Below are 14737 nucleotides of genomic sequence, written 5' to 3'. Positions count from 1 at the left end.
AAACATAGATACATTTTATACTCTCTGTGAAGGCATTGCTGCAGCCACAATTGTAAAATTACATTATAATAATGACAATAGTTTCAGGCACTGAGTTCATTTTAGAATTTAAATTTTTTTTTATTTTTTTTTACTTACTTTACAGTGTCTCTTTTAGAATCTGAAACCAGTATATGTCAAAAAATAAATCAAGCCACATGTGGATCACCATAGGCACTCCCCTCTGTGTCTCTATATGCTGGGCAGCCGAGCAGAGTGATGGGAGGCGGTGCTGCTTGGCCAGCCCCTGGCTCCCTGTGTGCCGAGCAGCTTAGCCAGGCTTTTAGGTCAGACCGGTCCATCAAGCATACTTGCTTACCTTCCCAGAATGGCCAAGAGGTTCTCAAAAATTGGGTGGCGCTCTCGGCGTCACGGAAAAACAATGGGCAAGAAACCTGGAGTTGGCCCCCACCGCCCACGGAAAAATAGTGAGCAAGAAATCTGGAGTTGGCACCACCCACGGAAAAACAGTGGGCAAGAAACCTGGAGTTGGCCCCCACCGCCCACGGAAAAATAGTGAGCAAGAAACCTGGAGTTGGCCCCCACCGCCTGCATTCCCCCGGCCCCCCTGTGAAAGCTGGCAGTCTGGGGGAGGGGCTGATGGAATGATTTGCACTGAGTTGCAGTATCATAGCACCGCCCCCTTCTGTACAATGCTGGTAATATTGGCTTTGTACAGCGGGGGCATGGCTATGATGATGCAAATGTGCCACCATGCCCCCGCCCACTGCCTCTGTTGCCGTGTCACGCCACCTGTGACCACTTATACCCTGCTTGGAGAGACTCAAACTGGAGTAGTTACAAAGACCAACCAGTCAGCTTCTGTCATTTCAAACACTGCGCTAAATAAAAGACAGAAGCTGATTGGTGGATTAGGGCAACTCTACACGTCATCTCTCTCCAAGGCTTGATACATCTCCCCCTATGTATTATATTAACTGATTGCAAATATAGTAGTGGCAAAAAAATAAAAAATAAGCCTACAGAGTTTAATAGCTCAGCTTGCCACACTGTCTCTCAAAAATCATCCATTTGTCTTTGCTGAGAATATAATGAACACGTGGAGGACGGAAGCCGCAGAACACAGTTGCCATGGTGATGTGATAAGCTCCCATGTTCTGGAATATGATCCAATCCCCCACTTCCAGCTCTGGGAGATCGACCTCTTTCAGGATCATATCCTTCTCTGTGCAGCACGGTCCCCATAGCGTACTGGGAAAGCGTTCTACCGACGGGAGGATGACCTGTAGGGGAACAATTGTAGAACATAGTTATTGTAATATAAGTGATCCCATGGCTGACCACCACTAATACTAATTACCATCAACACATTTCCAACACCACGTACTCCCACTCCCATAATGCATTTTCCTCCATGCACATTTAAAAGGACTTTGGAGTAACACAAATTAGTGTTTAGGCTAAAGGTCATTTTGCGGTAAGTTTAGTATTCAGGTCATACTTCCCTACCCTCCCGGAATGGCCGGGAGGCTCCCGAAAATCGTGTGACCCTCCCGGCCCCCCGGAAAGGTGGGCAAGCCTCCCGCTTTCCCCCTCGGCCGCCCGCAGCAGTGAACAAGTAGGCGGGCCGAGGGGGTCGTTTCTCGGCACAGCACAGCGGGGGGTGGAGTCACGATGACGCGACCCTGATCCAACGCCCTCGGAACTGCCCATCCTACTGCCGGCCACGCCCCCGAACCACCCGTCCTGCTGCCGGCCACGCCCCCATGCACCTACAACGCTCCGGAGGAAGAGGCAGCAAAGTATGATTCAGGTTAATTAAAAAACTAAGGCCTTGATTCAGATATAGGCCGGGATGTAATGGGAATCGATAATGCCGGGTGAAAAATTATCGCACCCCATCGGACATTACAAATGTGTGTCTATTTCACGGAACTAGAGCAATGTAATAGTGTGCGTCTATTTCCTGGCTTCTGCGTATTGGATCTGAGGTGTTGCGGTATTTAGTCTAGAAAACCTCCGATATGTACAGACCAACCGAAATGCTTCTTTTAGTATAGGAGGACCACAGTGTCAGAGAAAGTCACCCATTGTCACCCAAAAGTCCCATGATTAAAGTATCACACATCCTAAATAATCCACAGTCCTCCAGGTTGCCCAAGCATGCTGATTTAAATGATATGCGGCATGGCTATATTCAGTGTGTAATTGTGACTGTATCCAGTGGCGTAAGTTCGTCCTAGACGCCCGGAGGCAATATAAATACAGGTGCCCCCCTATATAGAGGCAAAAATTTTTATATATATATATATATATATATATATATATATATATACACACACACACACACACACACACACACACACACACACACCACACCAATATTGATCCTGCAGGCTATATATATATTTATATATATATATATATATATATATATATCCTGCCATTCTTTGCAAGCATAATGGCGTATGCATGAAGAAATTTCCAAAGGACAGCTCTTGCGGTGAGAGCTATTCTTTGCCATGATACAGTAGAACTTCCCGGTGTATGATCCGGAGTCCTATCTGTGCATGCATGGGCTGATGCGCCCCACTGGGGGGTGCTGGGAGGGGTCCAATGGGAAATGTGATAGAGGCCCATCTAAAGATGGTGTTGCCCACCTCATCCAAGCCCTGGGGTCTAGGCTTGGTGGATAAGTAGTAAGCCGCCAAACCTATGAAAACTGCATTTTTGGAGGTTTGGCTGCATTTTTAACCTTGTGCTAATGATACATCCCAGCAGACCAGTGCCAGTTTAGGGTCCACATGGGCCTGGAGCTGAAAGTGAGTCTATTATGTGACCGATACTGCGGGAGGGGAGGCAATCATTTTGCTGGCTGTCGGGATTCCTAGCGGTCAGGATACCGACACCAGAATACCGTCTCACAGGTCTTATTCCCATTCGTGGGTGTCCACAACACCAATAGAGTGGGATGGGAACCACCGAGACCACTGAGTTGCGAGCGCAACAAGCAAGGGCCTTCATTGCGCATGCCCCTTGCCAGCATTCTGACGGACGGGATGCTGCTGTCAGGATGCTGACAGACGGCATCCCGTCTGTCGGTAAAACATATGTATTCCCTGCGGGAGGACAATTAATTATGGGAGGAAGATGGGGAGGGATGGTCGCGGGTGGGCAGAAGGACTTGGCAAATGGGGGGGGGGGCAGATGGAGTAACAGAGGTCTGGAGGACGGGATGAGGCAGAATGGGGGTCATAGTATATATGACAAAAATGCAGATTCATTAAACGGGCATTGAAACGTTGCACTACTTCAATTGGTGTCAGTGTGCAAATCATTGGAGTGCCGCACCACCTCTATTTTGCTAAACTACTTTGCTGTGAGGGCACCCAATGTATTAGTCTATTATGTGGCTGTGCCAGACCCCTACCTCTATCTATATATACAAACATACATACATACTGGCAGTGCACTTATACAGGGAGAAAGGGAGCATAGATGGATACCTTGTGTAGTGAAAGAAGGCTCTTCTCTCCTCCCCAATTACCGGAGGCAGAGCGCAATTAGGAAGTGGAATACAAGGCAAGCGTGGTACCAGCTCTTAAACACCGCCTCGCACGTGTGTCCATCCATCCCGTCCCCCCCTTCCCCACAGCAGCGGGGCAACGGTAGCAGCAGCTCCTCTCCTACCTCCCACAGCAGGCGCGCACCAGCGTACTCTCCTGGGGTTTGCGCTGTGGTGGCGGCTTACAGGAATGAGTCAGTTCAGTGACGTAACTAGAAATTTTTCTCCCCCAAGCCAAAAAATTATTTGCCCCCCCCCTCCATAATTGGCAGTATAGAGTGTGTGGCTTCGTTGGGATGGGCGTGGCTTACCATAAAGGGGCGTGACATTGCAGGAAAAGACTGCGTTATACCCCAGTTTTCCAACCTGCACGCCCAGACGGGAAAGAAAAATAATCCTGATTCATGCCCCTTACATTATTTGTAATTTTTCCTCCTTATAGTAATGCTCAGTATACATTATGCCACATACTGCAGTGGCCCTTAGACATTATGCCACACACAATAATGCACATGACACAATATGCACACACCATAATGCCCACGACACATTATGCCACACACCGTAATGCCCCCGACACATTATGACAGGAATCGCAATGCCCGTTATACATTATGCTACACACTGCAATGCCCCTGATACATTATACCACACACCGTAATGCCTGTGACACATTATGACAGGAATCACAATGCCCATTATACATTATGCTACACACTGCAATGCCCTTGATACATTATAGCACATACAATGTCTTTGACACAGTATAACACACACCACAATGAGCCTGAGACATTATACCACATATCACAATGCCCGCGATATAGTATACCATACACCGTAATGCCCGACACATTATGACACACACCGCAATGTCCGTGATACATTATGCCACACACCGTAATGCCCATTACACATTAAGTTCTACAGTAAGGCTTCTAATTACTTTTAAATTACCTGCTCGGTTTCATGCTCTTGGTTCCATGCACGGTGCCAGGGGTTTTCATGCTCAGGGTGTCATGCTCGTTGCCAGGGGTTTCATGCGTTGGGTGTCATGTTCGTTGCCAGCGGTTTCATGCTCTTGGTTCCATGCACGGTGGCAGGGGTTTTCATGCTCAGGGTGTCATGCTCGTTGCCAGGGGTTTCATGCACTGGGTGTCATGCTCGTTGCCAGCGGTTCCATGCACGGTGCCAGGGGTTTTCATGCTCAGGGTGTCATGCTCGTTGCCAGGGGGTTCATGCACTGGGTGTCATGCTCGTTGCTAGGGGGTAGTGCTTGTTGCTAGGGCCGTGCTCCCAGTGCCACATATGCCCCCAGTGCCAGATATTCCCCCACAGTGTCAGGTATATGCCTCCAGTGCCAGGTACATGCCCCCAGTGCCAAATATACCCCCCCAGTGCCACATATACCCCCTCAGTGCCTGCTCCCCCCAGTGCCAAATATTCCACCACAGTGCCACATATGCCCCCTCAGTGCCTACTCCCCCACAGAGCCAGCTATATGCCCCCAGTGCCAGCTATTCCTCCACAGTGCCAGGCATATGCCCCCAGTGCCAGATATTCCCCCACAGGGCCAGGTATATGCCCCCAGTGCCAGATCTTCCCCCACAGTGCCAGGTATATGCCCCCAGTGCCAAATATATCCCTCTCCCCAGTGCCAGGTATATGCCCCCCGCCCCAGTGCCAGGTATATGCCCCCCAGTGCCAGGTATATGCCCCCCAGTGCCAGGTATATGCCCCCCAGTGCCAGGTCTTCCCCCACAGGGCCAGGTATATGCCCCCCACTGCCAGGTGTATGCCCCCCAGTGCCAGGTCTTCACCCCCAGTGCCAGGTATATGCCCCCCAGTGCCAGGTATATGCCCCCCAGTGCCAGGTATATGCTCCCCAGTGCCAGGTATATGCCCCCCAGTGCCAGGTATATGCCCCCCAGTGCCAGGTCTTCCCCCACAGGGCCAGGTATATGCCCCCCAGTGCCAGGTATATGCCCCCCAGTGCCAGGTATATGCCCCCCAGTGCCAGGTCTTCCCCCACAGGGCCAGGTATATGCCCCCCACTGCCAGGTGTATGCCCCCCAGTGCCAGGTCTTCACCCCCAGTGCCAGGTATATGCCCCCCAGTGCCAGGTATATGCCCCCCAGTGCCAGGTATATGCTCCCCAGTGCCAGGTATATGCCCCCCAGTGCCAGGTATATGCCCCCCAGTGCCAGGTCTTCCCCCACAGGGCCAGGTATATGCCCCCCAGTGCCAGGTATATGCCCCCCAGTGCCAGGTCTTCCCCCACAGGGCCAGGTATATGCCCCCCAGTGCCAGGTCTTCCCCCACAGTGCCATGTATATGCCCCCCAGTGCCATGTATATGCCCCCCAGTGCCAGGTATATGCCCCCCAGTGCCAGGAATATGCCCCCCAGTGCCAGGTATATGCCCCCCAGTGCCAGGTCTCCCCCCCCCCTCGTGCCAGGTATATGCCCCCCAGTGCCAGGTATATGCCCCCCAGTGCCAGGTCTTCCCCCACAGTGCCATGTATATGCCCCCCAGTGCCAGGTATATGCCCCCCAGTGCCAGGTATATGCCCCCCAGTGACAGGTCTTCCCCCACAGTGCCATGTATATGCCCCCCAGTGCCAGGTATATGCCCCCCAGTGCCAGGTCTCCCCCCCCCCCCTCGTGCCAGGTATATGCCACCCAGTGCCTGCCCCCCCCCCCTTGTGTTGGAGGGACACGGTCGGAGCGCATAGAGCGTCTCTCCTGTGTCCCTCCCTGGCTCTCTCCCCCGGCCGGTCTAATACAGGAAGTGCCGGTTCGTGAGCCAATCAGAGCTCACGAACGGCACTTCCTCTATTAGACCGCCGGGGGAGAGAGCCAGGGAGGGACACAGGAGAGACGCTCTATGCGCTCCGACCGTGTCCCTCCAACACAAGGGGGGGGGGGGGGGGACTGCAGATTGACATGCGGGCGCTCGTCCGCATGTCAATCTGTGTAAAGTCAGCGGGCGCTGCGAGGCGCCCTCTGCAGGTCAGGAGCCCGGCGGCAGCCGACTCCGCTGCCTCCGGGACTTCCGCCCCTGACTGTATCAGCATACCACATTATGTTACAGTGTTTGGCTGAAATACACTGTAGCATAACATTTTGTATGCAAATACAGTTACTAGTACACACAGAATATGGGGGGATAATTCAGAGTTGATCGCAGCAGCAAATTTGTTAGCAGTTGGGCAAAACCATGTGCACTGCAGGGGGGGTAGATAAACATGTGCGGAGAGAGTTAGATTTGGGTGGGCTATTTTTTTTCTGTAATGGTTGCTTTATTTTTACACTGCAATTTAGATTTCAGTTTGAACACACCCCACCCAAATCTAACTCTCTCTGTACATGTTACATCCGCCCCACCTGCAGCGACTTTAACGGGTCATTGGACCCCGTTATTGACTGCTCACCTTCTTCCTTACGCCAACTCACTCGTGAACACAGGAAAATGCGGCGGCTCCTCCATGAATTCCAATTTATGGACTTGGGGAGGATCCACCACCTGACTGAAAGATTACACTTTCTACTCCTCCCCTCACACTATGTACTCTAGACTGGACTACTTTCTCGTAGATCACAGGTTTCTGCAATTTTTCCCGTCAAGTGAAATTGGACAGATATACTGGGCGGACCACGCACTAGTATATACTAGTGATGAGTGGGTTCGGTTTACACGGGTCCGAGGCAGGTTCGAACCTACCCGCCTTGCTCGGCTAACCCAAGCGCGCCCGAACGTCATCATCCCGCTTTCGGATTCTCGCGAGATTCGGATTCTATATAAGCAGCCGCGCGTCGCCGCCATTTTCACTCGTGCAGTGGAGATGATAAGGAGAGGACGTGGCTGGCGTCCTCTCCGTTTATTGTTGAACTTGATTGCTTTATTGCTTAATTGTGGGGAGGACTGGGGAGCAGCTGTTAGGAGGAGTACAGTGAAGAGTTTTGCTGATCAGTGACCACCAGTTTTATCCGTTCTCTGCCTGAAAAAAACGCTCCATATCTGTGCTCAGTGTGCTGCATAATGGTGGTCATTCCGAGTTTTTCGCTCGGTATTTTTCTTCGCATCGCAGCGATTTTCCGCTTATTGCGCATGCGCAATATTCGCACTGCGACTGCGCCAAGTAAATTTGCTATGCAGTTAGGTATTTTACTCACGGCTTTTTCTTCGTTCTGGTGATCGTAATGTGATTGACAGGAAGTGGGTGTTTCTGGGTGGAATCTGGCCGTTTTATGGGTGTGTCTGAAAAAACGCTACCGTTTCTGGGAAAAACGCGGGAGTGGCTGGAGAAACGGGGGAGTGTCTGGGCGAACGCTGGGAGTGTTTGTGACGTCAAACCAGGAACGACAAGCACTGAACTGATCGCAGATGGCGAGTAAGTCTGGAGCTACTCAGAAACTGCTAAGAGAGGTCTAATCGCAATATTGCGAATCCGTCGGTCGCAATTTTAAGAAGCTAAGATTCACTCCAAGTAGGCGGCGACTTAGCGTGAGCAAATCTGCTAAAAGCAACTTGCGAGCGAACAACTCGGAATGACCACCCATATATCTGTGCTCACACTGCTTAATTGTGGGGACTGGGGAGCAGCTGTATTATATAGCAGGAGTACAGCGCAGAGTTTTGCTGACAGTGACCACCAGTATCTGTTGTCTGCCTGAAAAACACTCCATATCTGTGCTCAGTGTGCTGCTTTATTGTGGGGACTGGGGACCACCAGTATAATTAATATTATATAGGAAGAGTACAGTGCAGAGTGACCACCAGTATACTATATATAGCAGTACGATACGGAAGGCCACTGCTGTGCCTACCTCTGTGTCATCATTAAGTATACTATCCATCTACATTCTATACCTGTGGTGCATTTTAGTTTTGCAGTTTGCCGACACAGTGACCACCAGTATACTATATATAGCAGTACGATATGGAAGGCCACTGCTGTGCGTACCTCTGTGTCGTCATTAAGTATACTATCCATCTACATTCTATACCTGTGGTGCATTTTAGTTTTGCAGTTTGCCGACACAGTGACCACCAGTATACTATATATAGCAGTACGATATGGAAGGCCACTGCTGTGCCTACCTCTGTGTCGTCATTAAGTATACTATCCATCTACATTCTATACCTGTGGTGCATTTTAGTTTTGCAGTTTGCCGACACAGTGACCACCAGTATACTATGTATAGCAGTACGATACGGAAGGTCACTGCTGTGCCTACCTCTGTGTCATCATTAAGTATACTATCCATCTACATTCTATACCTGTGGTGCATTTTAGTTTTGCAGTTTGCCGACACAGTGACCACCAGTATATTATATATAGCAGTACGATACGGAAGGCCACTGCTGTGCCTACCTCTGTGTCGTCATTAAGTATACTATCCATCTACATTCTATACCTGTGGTGCATTTTAGTTTTGCAGTTTGCCGACACAGTGACCACCAGTATACTATATATAGCAGTACGATACGGAAGGCCACTGCTGTGCCTACCTCTGTGTCGTCATTAAGTATACTATCCATCTACATTCTCTACCTGTGGTGCATTTTAGTTTTGCAGTTTGCTGACACAGTGACCACCAGTATACTATATATAGCAGTACGGTACGGAAGGCCACTGCTGTACCTACCTCTGTGTCGTCATTAAGTTTACTATCCATCTACATTCTATACCTGTGGTGCGCCTCTTTTTTTCTTTGCATCATGTGCTATTTGGGGACAATTTTTTTGAAGTGCCATCCCTGCCTGACACTGCAGTGCCACTCCTAGATGGGCCAGGTGTTTGTGTCGGCCACTTGTGTCGCTTAGCTTAGCCATCCAGCGACCTCGGTGCAAATTGTAGGACTAAAAATAATATTGTGAGGTGTGAGGTGTTCAGAATAGACTGGAAATGAGTGGAAATTATGGTAATTGAGGTTAATAATACTATGGGATCAAAATGAACCCCAAATTCTATGATTTAAGCTGTTTTTTAGGGTTTTTTGAAAAAAACACCCGAATACAAAACACACCCGAATCCGACAAAAATTTTTTCGGTGAGGCTTTGCCAAAACGCGTCCGAATCCAAAACACGGCCGCGGAACTGAACCCAAAACCAAAACACAAAACCCGAAAAATGTCCGGTGCACATCACTAGTATATACAGTACTTGTTAACCTGTCCCCGTGTACCCGCACACCCTGGACTTGGAAGTTTAACTCTTCTGTGCTCGGTGACCCACGACTTATCAGAGCTTAGTTCCGCCATTGAGGACTACATTGAACTTAATGATTCACCTGATGTAGGTGCACTGGCCATTGGGAGGCACACAAATGTGTATTTAGAGGTAAATGAATACAGTTGGGCTCACGGTTGAAAAGGGAAAGAACGGCTCAGAGACAGCTCCTTCTTGTCTGCATAGCGTCTTTAGAAACCCAACACCAATCCTCCTTAGACCCCAAAATACTACTCGATTTAACCGAGGCTAGACAGGCACTAAAGAGGCTTCTTAGCAACACCACTAAGTGGAACTTAGTCAAATGCCATCATAAATTGTACCTTTTGCGGCAATAAACCGGGTTCTATGTTAACACGAGTATTACGGGCTCAGAGACTCCAGTCCTATGTCCACTCAGTTCGAGGTCCTCATGGTGACCTGGTTTATACCCTACTCCAAATAACAGACTCTTTTCAACATTATTACACCTCCCTTTACAACTTACGTTCTGGTCGGTCCCCCTCAGTAGTCCCTGACCCAAAGATTTTGTTCCAAAACTATCTACACAAAATCAACTTTCCTGAAACTTTCCGAGATGAACCTGGAGTCATTGGAAAGGTCATTCACGATTAAGGAGTTGGAAGCAGCTTTATCTGCCACCCCAATAGGCAAAAGCCCAGGCCCGGATGGCTTCCCAGTTTGTTATTGTAAGGAGTTTAAATCATACCTGTTGCCTCTATTTCTAAAGGCTTGCAACTCGGTTTCTTAAGACGGCGGCTTCCCCAAGCAGTCATTGGAAACCCATATTTCTGTAATACCCAAAGAGGGCAAGGACCCTGCTCAGTGCTCGAGTTATAGACCTATCTCTTTTCTGAACTGCGATGTGAAATTATACGCTAAAATGCTTGAGTACCGACTTTGGTGGTCATTCCGAGTTGATCGCTCGCTAGCAGTTTTTAGCAGCCGTGTAAACGCTATGCCGCCTCCCACTGGGAGTGTATTTTAGCTTAGCAGAAGTGCGAACGAAAGGATCGCAGAGCGGCGGCAAACTTTTTTTGTGCAGTTTTAGAGTAGCTCAATACCTACTCAGCGCTTGTGATCATTTCAGACTGTTCAGGTCCTGTTTTGACGTCACGAACACGCCCTGCATTCGCCCAGCCATGCCTGCGTTTTTTTCTGGCACGCCTGCGTTTTTCCGAACACTCCCTGAAAACGGTCAGTTGACACCCAGAAACACCCACTTCTTGTCAATCACTCTGCGGCCAGCAGTGCGACTGTAAAGCTTCGCTAGACCTTGTGTGAAACTATATCGTTCTTTGTAATAGTACAACGCACGTGCGCATTGCGCCGCAAACGCATGCACAGAAGTGCCTTTTTTTGCCTCATCGCTGCACAGCGAACGAATGCAGCTAGCGAACAACTTGGAATGACCACCTATGCCCTTTCCTTCATGAGGTGGTAGATGGGGACCAGGTGGGCTTTGTCCCAGGCCGAGAAGCAAAGGACTATACGTCCAAAATTATAGATTTTATTCACTTTGCTCAGTTTCGGTCGGCACCCATGGTTCTCCTATCCACTGACGCGGAGAAGTCCTTTGACAGGGTGAATTGGCAATTTATGAAAGGCCTTCTCAGCCGTCTGGGTCCCACTTGTCTCCAATGCATATTAACCTTATATAGCTCCCCCACGACTAGGGTCCAAGTGAATGGTGCCCTCTCCAGTGCCTTTGAGATTAGGAATGGAATGAGGCAGGGTTGCCCCCTCTCCCTGCTTATATTCGTGCTCTGTATGGAGGCACTAGCCAGAGCAATTAGTGCTAACGAAAACATTCATTGTATACGGGTAGGTGACCATGAATATAAACTGGCACTATGGGGGTCATTCCGAGTTGATCGCTCGCTGCCAATTTTCACAGCGCAGCGATCAGTTATAATAATGGCAAAACTGCGCATGCGTTTGCACCGCAATGCGCATCATACGGGTACAAAGCGCATAGTTGCTGAGCAATAGATCTAGCAAAGAATCCATTCGCACAGCCGATCGCAAGGTGATTGACAGAAAGAGGGCTGTATATCGAATTTAATATTTGATGATATTGCACTATGTGGAGCATTTCTCTTTTCTTTCTTATCCTTATATTCCCATGCACGTCCGATTAATGGGAATGAAGCTCATTAAGCAGATCTGAATCACTCTGAGATAAGTAGGAAATTGTTTATTTTACTGCTACACTTTTGGGTGATTTCAAACGTTTAGCGTGCAGGTTTTCTGTCACTCACAATCTTCTTTTTTCATATTTACCTTTCGTTATTGGGTATAACCAAGACAGAAGACAGCTGCTGCTTTATCTTTGCACCAATAGGGTATCTCCATATCATTCTCATTGTGACAGAAAGAGGGCGTCCATGGTTGTCAACTGACCGGTTTTTGGGCGTATTTGGGAAACTGCAGGCGTGTCCAGGCGTTTGCAGGGCGGGTGTCTGGCGTCAATTCCGGGACCTTCGTCGCTGGATTAATCGCACAGGGTAAGTAACTGCAGGGCTGGTCTTGTTTTGCACAATTTTTTTTATAATAGCAGGGCTGCACAAGCGATCGCAGCCATGCTATGCTAAAATACACTCCCCCATAGGTGGCGTCACGAGCAGCAAAAATTTGCTACGTGCGATCAACTCGGAATGAGGGCCTATATACTTTGCTATCTTTCTATCTTTAAAATAAATTACACTAAATCTATTGCTCTGAAGCTGAGAATAGGTTTTTATTTTTACAGGTACCCTATGGATTCTTCTGGGGACAAGGGGACGTGAACAGCGGTGTGGGATATAGGTAAGTATATGTGAGTGTGCAAGAGGGATTTATTAAAGTTTTACTTTCACGGTGTGCGTGTCATGTCTTTATTAGAGATGAGCGGGTTCGGTTTCTTTGAATCCGAACCCGCACGAACTTCACTTTTTTTTTCACGGGTCCGAGCGACTCGGATCTTCCCGCCGTGCTCGGTTAACCCGAGCGCGCCCGAACGTCATCATGACGCTGTCGGATTCTCGCGAGACTCGGATTCTATATAAGGAGCCGCGCGTCGCCGCCATTTTCACACGTGCATTGAGATTGATAGGGAGAGGACGTGGCTGGCGTCCTCTCCATTAGAATAGATTAGAAGAGAGAGAGATTGTGCAGACAGAGTTTACCACAGTGACCAGTGCAGTTGTTGTTAAGTTAACTTTTATTTAATATATCCGTTCTCTGCTATATCCGTTCTCTGCCTGAAAAAAACGATACACAGCAGTCACACAGTGTGACTCAGTCTGTGTGCACTCAGCTCAGCCCAGTGTGCTGCACATCAATGTATAAAAGCTTATAATAATTGTGGGGGAGACTGGGGAGCACTGCAGGTTGTTATAGCAGGAGCCAGGAGTACATAATATTATATTAATTTAAAATTAAACAGTGCACACTTTTGCTGCAGGAGTGCCACTGCCAGTGTGACTAGTGGTGACCAGTGCCTGACCACCAGTATAGTAGTATATTGTTGTATACTATCTCTTTATCAACCAGTCTATATTAGCAGCAGACACAGTACAGTGCGGTAGTTCACGGCTGTGGCTACCTCTGTGTCGGCAGTCGGCACTCGGCAGGCAGTCTGTCCATCCATAATTGTATAATTATATACCACCTAACCGTGGTATTTTTTTTTCTTTCTTTATACCGTCGTCATAGTCATACTAGTTGTTACGAGTATACTACTATCTCTTTATCAACCAGTGTACAGTGCGGTAGTTCACGGCTGTGGCTACCTCTGTGTCGGCAGTCGGCAGGCAGTCCGTCCATCCATAATTGTATTATTATAATATATACCACCTAACCGTGGTTTTTTTTTCATTCTTTATACCGTCATAGTGTCATACTAGTTGTTACGAGTATACTACTATCTCTTTATCAACCAGTGTACAGTGCGGTAGTTCACGGCTGTGGCTACCTCTGTGTCGGCAGTCGGCAGGCAGTCCGTCCATCCATAATTGTATTATAATATATACCACCTAACCGTGGTTTTTTTTTCATTCTTTATACCGTCATAGTGTCATACTAGTTGTTACGAGTATACTACTATCTCTTTATCAACCAGTGTACAGTGCGGTAGTTCACGGCTGTGGCTACCTCTGTGTCGGCAGTCGGCAGGCAGTCCGTCCATCCATAATTGTATTATAATATATACCACCTAACCGTGGTTTTTTTTTCATTCTTTATACCGTCATAGTCAGTCATACTAGTTGTTACGAGTATACTACTATCTCTTTATCAACCAGTGTACAGTGCGGTAGTTCACGGCTGTGGCTACCTCTGTGTCGGCACTCGGCAGGCAGTCCGTCCATCCATAATTGTATTATAATATATACCACCTAACCGTGGTTTTTTTTTCATTCTTTATACCGTCATAGTGTCATACTAGTTGTTACGAGTATACTACTATCTCTTTATCAACCAGTGTACAGTGCGGTAGTTCACGGCTGTGGCTACCTCTGTGTCGGCAGTCGGCAGGCAGTCCGTCCATCCATAATTGTATTATAATATATACCACCTAACCGTGGTTTTTTTTTCATTCTTTATACCGTCATAGTGTCATACTAGTTGTTACGAGTATACTACTATCTCTTTATCAACCAGTGTACAGTGCGGTAGTTCACGGCTGTGGCTACCTCTGTGTCGGCAGTCGGCAGGCAGTCCGTCCATCCATAATTGTATTATAATATATACCACCTAACCGTGGTTTTTTTTTCATTCTTTATACCGTCATAGTCAGTCATACTAGTTGTTACGAGTATACTACTATCTCTTTATCAACCAGTGTACAGTGCGGTAGTTCACGGCTGTGGCTACCTCTGTGTCGGAACTCGGCAGGCAGTCCGTCCATCCATAATTGTATTACAATATATACCACCTAACCGTGGTTTTTTTTTCAT

General features: G+C 48.3%; 1 protein-coding gene across 1 annotated transcript in view; it reads right to left on the bottom strand.

Annotated features, from left to right (window-relative positions):
* Positions 1-615: 615 nt before the first annotated feature.
* Positions 616-14737, bottom strand: part of LOC134997196 (antizyme inhibitor 2-like) — a 106062-nt gene continuing 91940 nt past the window's right edge. The window contains exon 8 of the mRNA XM_063951256.1: positions 616-1283. Coding sequence (XP_063807326.1) covers positions 1029-1283 — 255 coding nt within the window. The 3' untranslated portion in view covers positions 616-1028. The remainder of the gene's footprint in view (positions 1284-14737) is intronic.

This window comes from Pseudophryne corroboree, chromosome 2 (genome assembly GCF_028390025.1).
Source record: "Pseudophryne corroboree isolate aPseCor3 chromosome 2, aPseCor3.hap2, whole genome shotgun sequence".
NCBI classification, from domain to species: Eukaryota; Metazoa; Chordata; class Amphibia; order Anura; family Myobatrachidae; genus Pseudophryne; species Pseudophryne corroboree.
This window is presented reverse-complemented; position numbering and strand designations above follow the sequence as displayed.